This window comes from Andrena cerasifolii, chromosome 7, assembly GCF_050908995.1.
Source record: "Andrena cerasifolii isolate SP2316 chromosome 7, iyAndCera1_principal, whole genome shotgun sequence".
Lineage (NCBI taxonomy): Eukaryota > Metazoa > Arthropoda > Insecta > Hymenoptera > Andrenidae > Andrena > Andrena cerasifolii.
The window spans coordinates 14,946,687-14,965,078 of NC_135124.1; the positions used below are offsets into that span (position 1 = coordinate 14,946,687).

Consider the following 18,392-nt stretch of genomic DNA (forward strand, 5'->3'; position numbering starts at 1 on the left):
CCCTCTGCCTCGTCATTAAACGATCATTTTCTGGTGCATCGTGCGTGCACATAGGCCACGCATCCTCTCGCATGCCAATTAAACCGGCAATTGCTAAACGGGCGCGATTTTCTAGAAACCTCGTTTGTTCCTGTTTTCGCCTCTTTAGGGAGAAGCAGAAGGAAACGATACATACATTGTTCCTTTCTCCTTTTCTTTTTCTTCCTCGTTGCTTGCTCACTTGTGATTCTTGACACCGTCGGCGACTGGAATCTACTTTACTAACAAGGAACACTATTCAATTGATGCTGGAATCACGCAGATTTCTTTATATAGATCGAAATATATTTGTCACAAAGGTCACAGAAATGTAAATTAAAGATGCTCTCAACAGCTGGTCGGACCTTGAAAAATCAACAAAGGTGGAACAGGGGAAAAAAGGAAAATGAGGGAAAGAGAATGATAAATCTGTCTGTTCAAATTTAAATATCTCTATTACATGAAAATACATTACAGTAAATGAATGATAATTCATTAATGATAGATAGTAATTAGAAAAATGTAATAATAATAAATGATAATACTAATGATGTCAGTGACATGTTTAGACTGTCTCGTTGATCAAGGTATGAAAGAAACAGTGTTCGCTCATTGCAGTCATTGTGAAATTTATTATTGCTTCAATCACTTTTTTAAACATTCATGTCGACATGATTATCATAAATGTAATGGTTAATATTACCCACTGTTGTGATTTCATTAGTATTATCATTTATTATCATTAATTTTTTCTAATTACTATCTATCATTAATCTATTATCATTCATTTGCTATAATGTATTTTCATATAATAGAGATAATTAAATCTGAACACACGGATTTGTCATTCTCTTTCCCTCATTTTTCTTCTTTCCCCGGTTTCACCTTTGTCGATTTTTCGAGGTCAGACCAGCTTTTGGGAGTATCTTTAGTTTACACTTTTGTGACCTTTGTGACATATACTTTCGATCTGTATAAAAAAAATCTGCGCTATTCCATCATCAATTGAATAGTGTTCCTTGTAAGTACTTAGATTTCTCGCATCGCATCGAAGTCGAGCGATTGCGCTTCCCAGCTCCACGGGCTCTCCCCTCCCTCCGGAACCGAATGAAAAATAAAAAATCCCGTAACGGCAGACAGCAGCCACCCCATTGCGCCGCGACCCTTTTTCCCGATCGAAAGTCGTGGCGTCGTTAAAGTGCAGCCTCGCCACGCGAGAGGAGAAGGGGGCTGGGGAAAAAAAAAGTTTAAAATGTTTGAGGAAGGGGCGGCCATCCCCCTTCTCTCTCTCTCGCGATGCTCGACACGAGAGGTGCCGGTAGGGGTTGTATTCCTGCGGAATCCTTGCACAGGACCGATGTGGGGCCATCGAAACGCGTGCTGGGTTCGTGCCACGCACCTTTCTACACGCTGTTTCCCTGGCTGTGTGCCGTCACACGTACACCGCTAGACCGTGTGCGCCGGTACGCGCGCAGGAAGAAGCGTTTAGGAGCGGAATAGACGCAGATGCTTGGACAGGGAGCGAACAGACGGAGCCAGCCGGCTTTTTGGGGTGAGGAGAGGCAAGCGGATGGTTTAGACGCCGTCGACGTGTGTCTGCCATTGTGATTTTAAAATCGGCTACCCGACCAGTCTACTCCCCTTTCCCTCGTTACCGTCACACACCCCCCTCGCCACCTCAGCCCTCCGCGTTTTCCACCCCTTTGAAGTTGCGTCGCCAGCGTAGATTCTGGTCCTCGAGTGGATCTTTCATCTTAATGGAAAACGTTCGCTCGTGTCCTGCCTCCCCTGTTTCCCGGGCTGTTTGCGGATGTGAATTGTTCACGGTGGTCGATTAGCCCCTTCCAGTTGCGTCCACGGAAATTATGTATACCTTCGAAACTGTCGGACCTTTAACCCTCTAGTGCATAGATTTTTAATCGGCCATGCCTCACTTCACAGCTGTAAATTATTTTTTGCTTTGAAATCCTTATTCCATTCGATAGATCACTATACAAACTACTTACCAATAATTTTTTTTCAGCTTCACGGTGTCGGGAAGTATTTTATTTGATTTTTTTACTTTCACAAATAATTTTCGCAGCATGCTTAGCTCAAAAATGCATTTCAAACTAGATTTTTGTCAGATTGACATGTTTCTTAGGCTAATATGGGCGGTGTGGCAATACTTTTAAGGCTGGCAACTGAGAATTCTGAAGAAAAAAAATTATAGGCGCCCAACTCCTGTATTAAACAGGTGCCCGCCTTAAGGCAGGCGTATGCACAAGAGGGTTAATCTGTACCGAGGTTGCGGAGTCTAGACGATGTTCGGGGATCCTGGTTTTGTATTCAGAGATCACAGACCGCGGCTGGAGGTTTAATTGTCCCTTCCCTGGAACCAGCTGGGTGGAAGCGCGTAAAGGGTGCTGTACATGCTTTCCAGAATTCTACTTTTGTACCCGCGTTCGGACTATTTCGGCCCCGCAGGGATGCTCGACACGGTACGTCGACTCCGACCCGCAGGCATAAACATTCAGCTGTACTCACAAGAGAATCGAGCGTATCCCTGTATCTATTCTCCCTGAAAAAATTGTGTGGCATTCGCGACGAGTCCCAGTGTCCCTCCAGCCGCAGACGCGATAGTATGTTCGAAAATATTTGATACAGTTGAGAAACAGTCTTTTATATCCTGAACGAGAACAGGAAATACGACTTTTTTCTGCGGCGTATCCGTTCTCCATAGAGTTGATCTAGGGGATGACTGGGTAGGGTTGTAAAGTACCTCCCCTTTCGCTTTAAACTTCTCTCAAAATGGCGTCGGGGACGCGAGTTACATGCAGATTGGCTAGGTGTCGGTCGAAAGGAGTTATGCCGAAGGGTGGTTTCTCGCAACCCCTCCGCGGAGGGCGGTTTCGCGCTTGCGCTCACAACCCTTCCCGTCCAGTTTGATCCCCTCGCACAGCCCCCGGCACGGAACACTATTTTATTATTCACGGTTTTTATTGGCCGTTGCGACCGAGCCAGGTAGCTGGCATTTACATAATGGCGCGCACTTCGTACCAATTACATCCATATCCAGCATTTAAACTATCCCATTCGATGTCTAATCCACGATCGTTGCAAGTCCCTCGCGAGATTGACACGATCGTTTGCATACGTCGCGGCATCGTTCGACCAGACTATTCCCAGCAGGGCGAAAGGGAGATCGCCGAGGGACAGTGCATTTCGGAGTTCACAGCGAGTACGTTTTCGTGGACGTACGGAAAAGTGTACACACGGGGAGGGTGGACGAGCGTTAAGGTAGCTAGGAGCAGGGAGCGACGGGAGGGGGTTGGCTTTATCGATCGCCCCTCTGACAAGGGCAACCGGCAAGAAATAGGGAAACCGTTCTCTCGCGATGAATGCCGATCCTTTGTCTTTCTCCTTCCAGCGAAATGAGTTCCCTTTTGGAATTCAAGGGAACGCGGATAAAGGCTAGGGGAGCCGGCGGCCGTGCGGCGTCGTATAATCTGTCTTGTAAATATTATTTCCGTGGCGAGGTCGGCCGAGACACGCTACACGAATTCTGTTTCGAAATTGAGGATGACGCGCAGATTACGCCGGGCTCCGATTCTAATCGGCCTTATCTGCCTATCGACGTTTTTAAAACTTCACCGTATCACCGTGACGGACGATAATAAAATGTGACCACGTTTCCGTGCGCGCGTCTTCGACTTCGTCTCCCCCCCCCCCCTAATAATCCCGCAGATGCGTATTAGTGTTTATTATCTGACCGAAGGAGTAACGCGCTTGATAATCGGATTCTTTTTCTAGATAAAGCCACTTTATTAGTTCCAGAGTAAACAGCATAAATTTTCCACTATAATGCGTCATCTTAATGAATCTTTCGGTGTAATTTAATTACCCCGGCACAATTAACTTACATCGTTATCGATAAAAGAAATTCCTTCCCCGGCCGGCATCGCTCTTCCTCCGGCTCTATCTCGACGATGCTCGAGCGCCGCGATCCGTTTCGCTCAGTTCAGTAATTCCGTTTGAATGAAATAGCAATTAACGCGATAAACGCGTGTCTCGAGACGGTTCCTCGTTGTTTGGTAAAGCCCGATGCCCCGGATAACGATAACAGTTTCACGCGATGCCTTCTCTGTTTCGTTCCCGGAGCTTCGCGCCGATCTCGCCTACGATTAACCGTCTCTCGAGCATCTACGTGACGCGGTCGCCCGGCGTGCTTTATCTTCACTATTATTGAAATTACGAAACAGCAAATACAGATCGGTGTCGAACGACGACACCACCGTTTCGGTGATGTATCCTCTACCTGGGTTCGCCCCGAGAGAAGACCGACGACCGATTAAAGTTCGTTCACATTCGGAGACACATATTACGTGTATGCACGTGCATAGGAATAAGGGAAGTCGTCGTCTTCTCCCGTCGCGTCGCCCTCTTATCTCCTTGCATTTTCGTGATTCCTCTTATCGGTTCCTTGGCCCCAACGGCACGTGGCCGACGAAATTATCTCGAGACACCGTCGACAGGTGGATCAGAGGTTCGAGTATCGAACGACAGACACTGAGCCGTAGGAATTTTTCACACTTTGTAACGTCTGCTTCTACGGTGCACCTCTGTTTCGGGCAAGGAACCATCGGAATTAACGGTTAGCTGCGTGCGAGGGAATCGGGGAGACGATTTTAATTCGCGCGGACGCGCGAATCGGAAGGAGCGTCGAGCAATTTATTTATTGGAGAAAGTGCTCGAGGGCCCGGCCTCTCGTCCTTCGCCTGTCCTAAGCAGGATTCAATTTGGCCACTGCCCACAATTCCACCTTCAAAGAGGAATCACCATCGTATATAGCCCCGGAGCCCGCCCTCGTCGACGTGTACAGGCTCGGTCACCGGCCTCCACTATTAATCTTATATCGAACGCTTTATCCGCGTCCGTTTCCTTCCTCCCACGGCTTTCCCCCGCCCCGCCACGGCCGACCACCCCTCGTCGACCTCTTCAACCCTTGGACGAGCAGGAATTTTCAATTCTTTCGAGTACCGCGGGAAAGCGGATTGCCCGGGGCTGTCGTCGCGCGGGACGCAGCCGAACGAAATCTCACGTCGACCGGAAGCCTTCCTCTGCAGCGATTCCGCCTTCGGGTGAAATTGCGTGGTACGTGACAGTGGCAATGTCACCAGGGCCGTCGCACCCGCCACCTGCAATTAGCTGGGAATTTCGGCCACCGAAAAAGGTCGGAGATGGAATTAAAATTGCTCGGGGAGCTGTTAAAAGGCGTTCAGATCGATGCTGAATAGAATTTAGCTCGATTCCAGGAGCATGGGGTTGCCTGGGTTCTCGGGAATCCGTGGATTCATTTAGCTTACGGTAATTTGATTCACGAAGGCGTACAGCTATTCCAACCACGACATTGCTAATTGCAGCCCTAGTGATATACCACTCCCGCCTCGCCGTCGCCCAACGAGGAACGGCTACTGGGAATCGTGGAGCGATACAGGCTCATGCCACCCCGCGATTAATCGCGCACGGAAATGGAAGGACGTGGAAACGAGCGCGGTCGCCGGACTCTTCTGGCAGGACATTGGCCAGGACGAATAAGTAATGTAGAGGTCCATTATGCTGAAACGGTGAAGGGTCTTCGTCCAGGGTCAGCCAATCCCCCGGAGGGCCGTTAAAGTGAAATACTTCTGAATGCAAGGTGGCTGGGCCGTCTCTCACCCCCTTTCGATCGCCCCTCTTCTGCTCTCCTTATTCTCTGTCCCTGTTCCTTACTTTATTCCCGTGTTCCCCCGTTGGAACCTGGGAAATACTGGACACAGGCGTCCATAGGTAAATCGTTGTTATCTGGACAGTGATAAACCCGTGAATGGAGTTCGCGCCCGCCTGGACGAATGAGCGAGGGGAATGCAAAGGGAGAAACCACCCCTCGTCGCTGGGGGGCACGATCATGAAATGGATGGCTCTGTTTATGCGAACTGGTCTCGCCTCGCTAGCATTTCGAGAGTCCATATTCTTGGGACATTTTATTGAGAAGAGATGCTGTCTTTACAGAAATTTACCCCCTTATCCTCCGATAATTCGATTCAGGGTCTCAAATAACATCCCACGGGGTGCCGCGCCGAAATATCTGTCCTGCACTTCAGTCAACGTTGGATCGTGAGGCTCGCTGGATCGAATCGTGCAGCAGCGTTACACCGTCGTTAACTCGCGCGAATAAAATCCCCCGAGACCGGAAACGCTTTCACTCTCGCGAGCGAGCTCATGCTCATGACACGGCCACTATTGCCTACCTTTCCACGCGAGGAACGCTAATACAATAACCATCGTTCAGTTGTCCCTCCACCGAGCACGACTTCACGAGCCTAATAACCGCGACCGCTGGCGAGAATAGCGATTCAATCGATTAGCTCCAGGTACCCAGGCATCCACCAATAAAGCGGCAGCTCGCGATCGCGAACGAGCAGGCGCGTGACGCGATTTTCGCGAGGCGAAATGTAATTGAATTTTCCAGGCCGTGCACGCGAAGGCACGTCGCTTTCGCCGCCCCTCGAGGGGTGGTTCCGTTTGTCTCCGTGGGGTATAAAGGAACTGGGGGAGCATGCAAACACCGCGAGATTAAAGGAACCGTTGTTCCGTGCCGTGGGTCTCGCTCGAATCGTGGCCTGGAGACACGCCGCAGGCCACTTGCTATCGTAGAAATGCAATCCAGCCAACATCCAATATTGCAGTTTCGATACTACCAGCGACAAAGCGTGGTAATGCAACGGCGATAGGTATTCGGTCGTTGCTATGGTTCGATGGAGAAACCCATACAGCACACTCCATTGCAGGAAGGTTCCGGTGCGGCACCGGAACGTTCCAGCAACATTGTTGGAATGTTCCAGGAAGGTTCCTACGTCCGCACCGGGGGAACATTCCACGGCAACCCCCGTGGAACCTTCCTGCAAGCTTCGGGCAACGGAGTGTGCTGTATGGGAAGGGGAGTGTTAATTAGGGGCCCGGATCAATATTAACTTCGGAGACGAAGGTATCGAGATCCGCGCTACACGCGAACACTAAGATGGAGTCGTTCGTTTCACCCTGGTAAGCCTGGGCGAAGTTGGCATACGGAACAATGGAGGGTCCACGGAGGTCAGCGGCCATTCTCTGATGATATTGATTAGCCGACGCCCTTAGTTAGCGCCAGCTACACTTTCTTCGGCCCCGCCGCTTTTCCTCCTGCTCTCGTTCCTCTGTGTAAACGTTTCCTCTCGCTCTCTCCATCCTCCCACCGCGTCTGAATCGCGACCGAGGACTTTGGTTTCCACCCTCTCCGTATTTCCCTTCGTTTCGCTCTTCGAACGTTCCTTTCTCTCTCTCTCTCTCTCTCCCTCTCCCTCTCTCCCTCTCTCCCTCTCTCTCTTCGCTTCTCTTGTCTCGTCCATGGAGCTCCTCTTTCTCACCCTCGTTAGCGAGGGAAAGAGGAGATGGGGTGCGAGACGCACCCGAGCTAAGTCTCTCCGACTAAATCATTCATCAAGCAAATAATACCGATTCTGACTCACGTCCTACGTATGCGGGGGTGATACGGTATTTGCGTGTTCTGTGGTCTCGCTGTGTCACGTACGGGGTGTCGGGGAAATTCGGACTCTCCTAGCCGAGGTTCGTTACTTGCACATTGAAGAAAGAATTCGTTCCGCAAAGCGTCCTTAAGGGGTTATACCTAGTTTCTACGAAAAAATTACCAAATGTTCTTTAAATGTTGCTCCTTTAAGCGCAAAAAGTGTTGTAAAAATATACGCTTCCGTTTCTTCAAAAAAAATTCACAAATATTGGCCTCTTTTCGGGCGCCTGACTAGGTGTAACCCCTTAAAACACGCCAAGAATTTCCAACGTTGTCAAAGTTGTGCAGCAGCGATAATAGTGGAAATAAACATTGTACAATTATGAATGAAATTTTATACGATAAACTTGATTGCCTGTTGGGGGGATGTTATTAGCGTTCTTCGTTAATGGCAAACGCGTCTGTAGCCAGAAGAATTCGATACACCCCGTAGATGGGCTCAGAAGCGTTCTGCACCCCGATGTAATTAGACACTGCATCGTGGAACAACATCCAGAGAGCAGACATTGTTCCCAGAAATTAAGGGAAACGAGGGAAAGCCGGGAAAACTGGCAGGAATAGGGGATTCGGAGGGTTGCTAATTACGCGGGCTCGTGAAGGGCGGCGAAGCCATTTTCTGCACGGACACAAAGACCCCAGCGCGCCTTATATTAATACAGAAGAGGGATGGGGAATTTGTTTCGGGAACCTCTTTTGCAATTTGATCCTGACGTCGATAGCGGTGCGCGCGCACGAATAATTCCCCGTTCTTTTCATTCAGGAACATCACGCACGCGGAGCACTGCCAGATTTCCCTTTGCCCCGGGAAGTCTATCGATCGCTATTTAAAATATTAATATTGGCATATTAATACCAACCATCTTTTTCTTCCGCAGGTAAAGTTTGGATAGGCGATAACGAGGTCGCGTGGCGGACCGAGCAGTCTTTCAAGAGGACCTCACCCCCAAATCCCTGCACCACCACGACTACCACGACGACGACAGGTGGCGGAACACCGGCACACCCCCACCTGTCACCACCCATTGCCGCCCCCGTGACCACCCCCGACCACAGGAGCCCAAGCAGCCTCCACGTGAAACTCGGCATTTCACCCGGTGAGTCCCTCGATCCTAGCTTGCTAAATCTCTCTGTCGTCAGCATAAGATAACAAAGTCTACGCAAATGAACGAACCAAGGTTCTAAGGAAGTCAAAGCGCAATTCCAATGCACGGTTGAAGTGGGATCTACATTCTGCTCCCCTCTATTATCCTTGCAAATTTATGATAAGATTGAGCCGTTACGATGCACGAGGAGATTGCGAACGTCACTTTGCGAAAGAGCAGCGGCGACACTCCGTGAAACCGGAGGGTCAGCGACTTAGAGCTGCCCGAAGGCGAGCCTCTTTAAATAATGCAATAAGCTTGATGTCATTTGCCGGACAATGGAGGGGTGCTCCTTTTACGGAAAGGTCCAGCGAAATTGCCCCTAGCAGGTGCGTGCTTCCGACCCTCGGCGAAACGTGGCCTCCGACAATCACGATCCTCTGATTCGCGGCGCTTCTGTCCCGTCTCGTCGTTTTCTCCCTGCGCAACTGATAACGATTGATGATTTCGCGAGACACTGCCACGCTTTGTAGTACTTACGCCAGGGCACCTGCCTTGCAAAATTTCTCGGGAAATCTCCCGATCCTTCTCAGTATTCGATTAAAGAACCGAAGTTCCTCAAATGTGCCCAGATGTCGCTATAGATAATCGTACTCAGAGATCTACGTTTTTATCTGGTCGTGATTTCAACCTTGTCGCCAAGAGATCGATCAAATTTCTCGATAACCGAGTCAGACTCGGATGATTAATTAAAACTTTCGATACAGACACATTGCTAGGAACCGCTGCGTCGTCCAAGGCGTTGGTTCGCGAAGAGTGCGAGCCACCGGCCGACTATCGATCCAAACCGGAAGACGGTCCAGCAGCGTCCAGGAAGGTGGATTCGGTCCATAGAACGGCTCCTTTCGTTTGCTTAAATAAACATTGCTCGAACAATAGCGCGGGGGGGAGGGGCGATCAGGCCTCTTTCGCTGGCAATACGATCGAAGGGGCGGCGGGGGTGGATTTCTCTTGCTCTTTTCCCGTGGAAAAGAGAGGAAGCACTCCGCGCGGCATGTTTAATGCATCGTTCAACATTTCCATGTCAAACATCGCTTTGACTCGCGGAATTTAAAACCGTCTGAGCTCGCAGACACACACAGACCCGCGCGACACAGGGGGTGCGTGTGTGCACGCTGATGGGAAAACCACCCATCTTTATTTACCGCTGAGCCACCGCTGGTCAAGGTGCGCTAAGACACAGTCGATCGATAAGGGTCGAAAGTTGAAAGCCAGTTGAAACGCGAGCCGTAGACGATTCTCAAAGTAACGTCTCCCTTCGACTTGGATTCCGACTTTCAAGTACCTCGGGGGTAGGTGACTTGTTTATGGTGGCTGATTCTTAATTGCTTGGTAATATTTCGGGGGGAGGGGAAGATAAACTCGAGCTAAGTAGTCATTTTTTTTCAGGATCCTCTTTTTTCGGTCTGTCAGTGTCACGTGTTATTATCGTTTGAGATTAAAGTTTCTTCTGGATTTTCGAAATATCGTTGTCGAAAAAAAAATCGTTTCGGAAAGGAGCTCGGCTGGACGTCTCTACTTTAAGAGAGGATACACGTCGAAGTGCGCGGCCCTTCTGAGTCTATTTGCCTCGCAAAGCTATCCCGCCTAGCTGCCAAGTGTGTTTATTCGGTATATCAATAAGGACGAAGTGGACGAGAACGGGGGCGAGGTCCTGGGGGACTTCGTCCTTGTCTGACCACCGCCACTCGCCTGGACAGCCTGATAACATTATGTTTCTTTGCGCCGACATATGCACTGGCCGGTTTTTGAAGAATGAGGGATATCACCCTAAAATATCTCAGACCCACGGGCTCCGTGGACATGTGTCGACGCGATGATCCTTTCGGGGGCTGCGCACCAGCTTTTAAATGGACCTGTATTGCTCGACTATAATCGACGAAGGTCGAACGATAAATCACTCGAATGATTAAAACAATATCGAGGGCGGATCGCATACTATTAATAACTTCGGTGCACCCTACCCCCACGGGACTAGACATTCGAGAATCCTCTCTTCTTTCGGTATACCCCTTATACCGAGACAAGCGAACTAATTTCTCGTCGTGTGCTCACCTGGTGGAGCACTGCGAAATAACGTCCACGCGTGGTTGAGTAACGGCTCTCTCGCGAGAGGCGAGGGAACGTTGTACGGAGGAAGAAGGATCGCGGGCAAGCGCCTCTTAAAAAGTAATCTTCGAAGTCAGTGAACTGTGTAACGTAGTCCCGTCGCGTGTAAATTACGCCGCCCGGTTACGGAAGGATCCTTTCTTGCCGTTCTCGGATGTATCTCTCCCCTGGGAGTATCATTTTTCTCGCCAGGATCGCCCTCTTCCCTCCGAGGTATTTAAATTCCGTTTATTCGGCCAACCCTGGGGCAAATTATTTCGCATGCCGAACGTGCCCCGACTGGCCGGACGTTTGCAGCCAGAAATGCAGACCATGAACGATGACTTCGGCGCTGATTAATTCCCCGACATTTGTACCACCTCCGCGGCTGATCTTTCCGCGACCCTCTTAGATTTCCCCGAAATTATTCGCAGTCCCTACGACGTCGTTCGTGCTATAGCGTGCTTCCATTTTACCGTGCAGTTTGAAATATCGAGGAGCGGCCATATGCGAGCCAATAACCGGGGCTAGGCTGGTGTACACGAACGTTTCATATATACGCCGGCAGGGGAGGCGGACGGGGCGAGAAAAGGGTGGCTTGAAATATTGGCTACATAGATTTCGACCATTATTGCCGCGTGTAAAACACGGCGACATTTGGCGCTAAATCGATCAGGGCGCGTTGCCTCGCGGCGTGTCAATGCTCCTTTCGCGAGGGATAGGGCTTGTTTGCGGGCCCCGAGCACGCCTTGCGAACGATTATTAACTCGGGTAGGTTCAGCAACTGATCCATACACGAAGCAACTGATCCATACGTGAGCAAGCCTCCGCCTCGGCGTCCTCTTCTCAAGGACGGCGTCCAAATTGTCTAAATGAAAAGGAAAGCGGAAAGAGGACAGGACGGAGGGGAGCTGAAAGAAATGTTCTAGGACGTACTGCCAGTTGGCAAGCAACTGCAATCAAGCAGCGTGAACGGCGGTTGTAGCGTGCAACGTGTTTGTGGAAGGCCGTATGCCGGGGTCTAAGAATAACAGCGATAAAGTATTCTCGCCATGAATATTTCGTATCTTCTATGGGGATCTCCCTGTTCGAACGTCGTTCAAATTGAATTCTGATTTAACCGCCTGCCTCTTGCCAAGCGCAGAAATATCCTCGCGCGGTGTCGGTGGCCGGGCGATGAAGACGCCAGTTTTGCGCCTGGGTCGATTCTTTCGCGGGAATTTTGTCGGCGGATCGAGGGGAAAAGATGTACGCGACGAGTTTCGCAGTTTCCCGATCTATAGCCGCGCTCTCATATAAGTTGTGTGATTTATCGTCACGCAGTTAACCGTTCAGATTTATAGTGACTGAAGTCGCGCTCAAGTTTTATGGCCGAACGAATTGTTTCGAACTGCGAAAAGCTCTCGCTCCGAGCGTGCATTCGCGAGCCGCGCTCGAAAATTCAATTAAGAGCGGAACAAGGTTTTCCATTTAATGGTAATACTTCGGGCGGTAAATCTGGAGTATGGAGGAGGAAAAAAGCGTTACGTAGGTTGCGCGAGCTTTAGTGGTGAGCACGTTAAGGGGGTACGATTATGGGGTCACTCGTATCGTGCTCTCTTCGAGGAGGAAGGAATTGCGCGAAGGTAATTCTAATCTAACTATTGAAAATTTGCCTTCGTGCATTTGTGTGACAATTTTGTCTCCTCTGCGCTGCGGGTCAAACCTGAATTGCAATAAAATCTCCCAATTCAGATCAAACTTTGATCTCAAGAATTTTTTAGAAGGAAGCTACAATTCGCAGCGAGAAAAAACAAGATACGCTCTCATAATTGATGAGCCGCTTTAATAAGCAAAGAGACGCTGTAGCGTGCGGTCGCAAAAAGCTCGGGGCGGTCGCGTGGACTGGCTCGCCGAAAGCAGCTGCTCGCTGCAAATTAGCATCAGGCTATAAAGCGCTAGCAGGTTTCGACAGTTCGCGAGCTGCTTTCAGGAAGCGGCGAGTTAATTGAAGGGTTAATTAGTTCGTGCCACAGTCGGGCAATTCAATCAAAATCTGTCGATGATTAGTCAATACGTCTAATTCCAGCGTTGATACATCCGTTGCAAGAATACGTAAGCAAATTCGATGGAAAATATTCAGAGTATCGACGCTTTGCTTTCAGAACCTAAAAAAGCGTAGCGAACATTCATTGTCCTCCATCGTTCACGAGAGGATTGCACATTTCTCCATCCGCGTTTCATCGGATTTTCTCGCAGTGACTCGAGGAATCGTCGATCGCCTTACTTGCATTCTCGCGGAAACATCGAGGTCACCGTTTGCATTAAAAATTAATAAACGATCGGCTGGAAAGTGTTGCGAGGTTCCCGTGCCAGGCATCTTCGCGTCTGGCAACAACGGCCGCGTTCGAACACGGCCGGTTTCAGATTCGCGAGATCTCGCGGATCCGAGGAGGTACCAATTACCTCTAAAATTTATAATAACCCGCGATTTACCATAATTAATCGATTACGTCGGCGGGACGTGCTGTTGTTGGTCGGCTCGCGCGCAACGTGGGCATTTTTTGAGATCATAATTTTAGATAGGCGGCTGGTCGGCGTTCTCGCTGACGCAAATGGCGGCGTGTAGGCAAATTGAGGTGAGATTGGAGGTCAGCCAGCACTCCATCGCCCGACCGTTACCCGCTCCGAGACGCGAGTGTACCGGGCGATACGAAAGCAATTTGCGACTTCGCCTCCTGCTACTAAACTCTGTTAACTATAAGCAGCCAAGACTTGACGGTATCTTCCCATGAAGCGCGCGTTTTGCTTATGAACGTAGCGGGTGAAGAAACTAGATTAAGATACCTAGAGAACGATCGAGCGATACTCTTCGAGCAGCAATCCATCAGCAGCTGTTGTAATTTAGGAAGCACCTTCATCCCAGCTGATAAAAGTTGAACTACTCCACTTGGCGCACGAATGCGCTACCACCTTCACCCTCGACCGCTCGCTTTTACGATCTGACTGTATTCCTTCCATCCACTATGCAACTTAGATCACGGCTAAAGTTCCTCTGCCAGGCTGTGCTGCTTAATTAGCAGTTCGGTTGATCCTTCACGGCTTCTCTTTGGCCGCTGTCAGGAGCGAAGGAAGCACGCGAGAATGAGGCTCCGAGGTTGTTACGTATTCACGCGCATCCGCCGGTAGGACAGGAAGCTCAAATAGAGCAATAAGCTTCCCGCCGCGATTTATTTGTTCCCCGAGCCAGCCGTTTTCCTCTCTTTGCCTCGGCCAAGGCACTGCCGCGTCTTTTCATGCCCGGCCGCCACTTTTCCGAGCTTTCGCCCGTTAATTGCACGGCTCGCGAGGGCTTCTTCGGGCCATCGGCGGCCGCGGTAAAAACTCGCGACCTTGCTGAAATAGAGTCATTATGCATGTATGCCCGCGATACCGCTTAAATAACGTCGGCGTTAAGTGAGGCAAGAAAATAATTGATCCTCCGCTGGGCCTTTTTATCGGTCAGCTATTAATACCCCGTTGCCAGCGTCGATCTTAATAGCACCGCTGGATAACGCGTGTTTCTTACTACTTCGCTAATCTGCATCTCTGGATACTCTGTAGCGCAGCGTCCGAAAAATCAGAGCGACCGCTGGCGACAGCGATGTTTTCAAGCGCTCGCGCGGCCTTCTCTTGATTAGCCGCTCAGTGGAGCCCGTCGAGGTACGTCTGGCCGGATGATCCCCGATATCAAAGGATTTCGGCGGTTAGTGTTCCCGAGGGGGCCATTTCTGCCATTCGAGCGTACTTCAAGCACCTCGCTATATTTCTTCCACCCACTATATCTCGGAAGGTTCCAAGGGAAGCGTCTTGGCTTCGCGCAGAGGCGGGTCGTCCGCTCTCCGAAAGTCGATGTACGAGCAACGAATTCCCAGTTGCAACGGCCTCTCTCCCGAATCGACGAACGCGCGATTCCGCGATAACCTGGCCGAACAGACGGCGTTAATATTAATGATCGGGCTCAGCGACGTCCCGGCCATTCCTGGATTCGTTTTCTTCCCGCGAGCGTTGATTTATGGGGCCGCGGTTTTATAGCAGCCCTGTAACGCTCGCCACTCGAGATTTATCGGCGCCGCGGACTGGCGAAACGCAACCCCCCCGTGCACGCCACGGTGAGCAACAAAGTTAAACGGAAGGGCTATACAAATAACCGCGGATCCCCATTACGGCGGTCGATTCGATCGTAGGATCGTTTCCCATCTTACTTTTAGCGCGATCGGGCGGATAGCCCGTGGCTTCGCGAGAATGAGGAACGGTCGGAATCACCCGGTACGTGAATCCGCGCGAACCACCGCGTAATACCAAGGGATCACGGTGGACCGGCTAACGTGATTATTATAAAGTCAATACGTTGCTAACTCATCAGCCAGCTCCGCCCTCTAACAGCCCGGTAATATGCACCGGCCAAGAAGTCAGTTACGCTCTATCAGTGCTCGCTCTCTCGCTTCCCTGCCTCTCTCCTTTCCCCCGTTTTTCTCTTATCCAGTCCCCGGCCCATTCTCTCGCTCTCACCGCCGTCGGAGCCTCTCGCTCCCATCGAACGGCAACGCGAGCGTCTATATAGGTACCTACGTCTGATAGGCACGTATAAGTACCTACCTACGCGTGTAACCTACCGTACGTACCCGCTCGGCCTGGCACTCTCTCCGAGTCCACACTTGCACGTGCAATACACGCTCCGTGGTGTACAGTCCGACGTATCGGGCGGATCTCGAACGAGCCGCACGAAATCGCTGCCTGCAATTACCCCCGGAGAAATATATTACTTAAGGATCGCTCGCTATGAACGTTAAGGACGATAAGGATGCTTCCACGTCCGGCGATCAGGGTCCTGCGCGTGAACCTCGTCGGCGACTCTCGCGGATGCTTATTTGGACTTCTCCTTCCGATCGGCAATTTAATGGAGTCTTAACGTGATCTTGGCGCTGATCTTCCTGGGGTAGATTGGGTGTAGCGTTCGTCGAGGTGTCTCTGGATCGTTCGTTCCATTCCGTGCTGCTTTACGAGCCGCAGTGAGTGCAAGTAGCTAGTAGGGTGTTTCGTAGAGTTAGGGGTTGAACGTGGTCACGTCCAACTGTCCACGTCTCGGGACCTCAGTTCACTGGAACTTTCTATACCGATGGGAGCTCCAGCCCGCGCCCTGTATTTAGATCTCAGAAAACTCACAAGGAGAGTATTTTAGGTGTCCGCCTCCGATCATTTTGATTTTTGAATATGTTATAGAGGAGCGAAAAATAAGAAATACGTGTTTTTTTATTTTTCCCCGTTTTCATATTTGGGGGGTGAAAACTGCGTTCAAAGTTAGGGTTGAAAAATCATTTTTGTGGAATATCTCGAGAACTATTAGAGATACTTCATTTGAGGACGTAGCGCTAGAGACACCTCGTACTCGAAATGGCAATTTTGTTCACGCTAGAAGTAATATCTAGTATACAAAAGGAAATTATATGCGTATTAGATATGTTTTGTTTAGAATTTTATTTCTAGATAACTTGAGAACTACACTTCCCTGTAGGAGGACACCTTACTATAAGTAAACTTCAATAATAATTATATTTGCTAATTTGTAGGAAATACAAATTCTGATTTATCCGTATTTTCGGTTCGGCTGTGAAGTATAAGAAAATAAATTTCCATGAAAATAGATGAAGATTTACAAGAATTATTAACAAAAAATAACAATTTTTATGTATTATTTAAACAAATGGACTTTTTGAAAATCTGGTGAGTCAGTCATATTTCGCATTCAAAGACACAAAATTCGTTCATTAACACTATTCCCCTATCTCTAATAGTTCTCGAGATATTCCACAAAAATGATTTTTCAACCCTAACTTTCAACCCTAACTTTTTCACCCCCCAAATATGAAAACGGGGAAAAGTAAAAAAAACACGTATTTCTTATTTTTCGCTCCTCTATAACATATCCAAAAATCAAAATGATCGGAGGCGGACACCTAAAATACTCTCCTTGTCAGACTATCATTACCTCTGCACTCATTTCCGAAGACAAAATCCACCTGTCACACACCCCCACGTTTCGTTCTTACAGCTATAAACGCCGGCCCGGAGGTAATTTCCCAAAGTTGCGTTTTCCTCTCGTTATCGTGCAATTAACCACATTGTTCCTCGACGAGGGGGGCGCCCGTTGCCGGGTGATCTATGAAAATTATCGATACTTATCGGGGCCGGGGTTGCAGCGACGTGATAAATGCACGCAGCGGCGAGCGAGCCCCGCGAGCAGGGAACCTGCGGCGGGTAACCGATAACGTAATACGGGAAAAGGGAAAAGCAAGAGGCCCGCGCACACCAGCTCGATCTAAGGTATCTGTTACATGCCTTATGGACAGCACGGAACGCGTTATTACAGCCGCGAGAGGTGGTGCACGAGTGGAGCTCGTGACTTTTTTCCCCGGCGAGCAAGTTCAAGGTCCGCGGTTGGGCTGGGTCGTTTCATTCATTCGTGTGAAATGTGTACGCGTGTGGTTGCCCGCCGACCGCCGAGAAAACTCGTGCTCGCACCTCGCGCGGATATTTACGTACGTACGTGGGCTGGTAGCCAGCCGTCGGTGTCTTGTATCTTGATTCGGTTTTTCGCGGCGAGATCGCGATACCGCATGCGTGACGGCGCTATTATGCTCTTCGGTCGAGCGTTTATTTATCGCGTTCCCGCGGACGCGGTCTTACGGTGGTCTGCTTTACCATAATGCGGTGGAAAAGGAAGAATCCGCGTCTGATAGCTGGCTGGGAAGAGACGTTCATCGGTCTTGGATTGCTATTCGCCGCGGCTCCGGTGTCCCTAGTGAGTGAACTCCTCGGGCATCCCTGAATCACGCAGGAGTGTCCTCGGTGGAGGGTAAGTGGGCCCAGGCGGACCTTGCGATTAATTTCGCGGGCCCTGCGCCGTGATGCAGCCTCGTCCACGACGCACACACGTGTCGTGCACGAATCCCCGGTGCATGAGCCGCATCGGCTGCGGTCAACACCGAGATGAATTGAACGCGGTGCGTGTCGGTGGTGGTACCTCGTGCGTGTGCGCCTGGGCTCCGAGGGGTCAGGGGTTAAGCGGCGTGATTGAGTCTTGCTTACAAGGAGCCGCCCTTCGTTGCTCTTCTCGGTCCTACCTTCTTCGTGGGGAAGGAAACCATAATGCAATTTAAGCCATAATACTTGACTTTAAATTGAAAAGATTGCCCGGGGGATGCGAGGGAGCCAGGCTGACTATCGTGCCAGCGACGGAGGCGGCAGCGGTGATGCTGGCGCGGCCCCAGCCCGGCGGAGGATGAGGCGGATCCACGGTGGGGAGATTCATCTCGCTCGTTCTCGCGCGTTCACGCCGGATGCCGCGGGAAAACACACGACGACGCGATCTCGCGGAGGTTCCACCTCGAGTAAACGATCAGCGGCGTCGATATTCCGCCTACAACCGCGTTAAACGCCTAGCCAAACGACCTTTGCACCGCCGCCCGCCTCTCCCATCACTCGCACCCCATTCAACTGATACCGATTAGCGGGAATCGCTACCTTCGCGAGCGATACAGCGG

The 18,392-nt window shown here is 50.2% G+C and overlaps 1 protein-coding gene across 3 annotated transcripts in view; it reads left to right on the forward strand.

Moving 5' to 3' along the window:
• LOC143371393 (uncharacterized) overlaps positions 1-18,392 on the forward strand; it is a 111,339-nt gene that overhangs the window by 49,616 nt on the left and 43,331 nt on the right. For all 3 annotated transcript variants that reach the window (XM_076816520.1, XM_076816519.1, XM_076816521.1), the window contains one exon: positions 8,476-8,694. In XM_076816520.1, the coding sequence (XP_076672635.1) occupies positions 8,476-8,694 (219 nt within the window). The remainder of the gene's footprint in view (positions 1-8,475; positions 8,695-18,392) is intronic.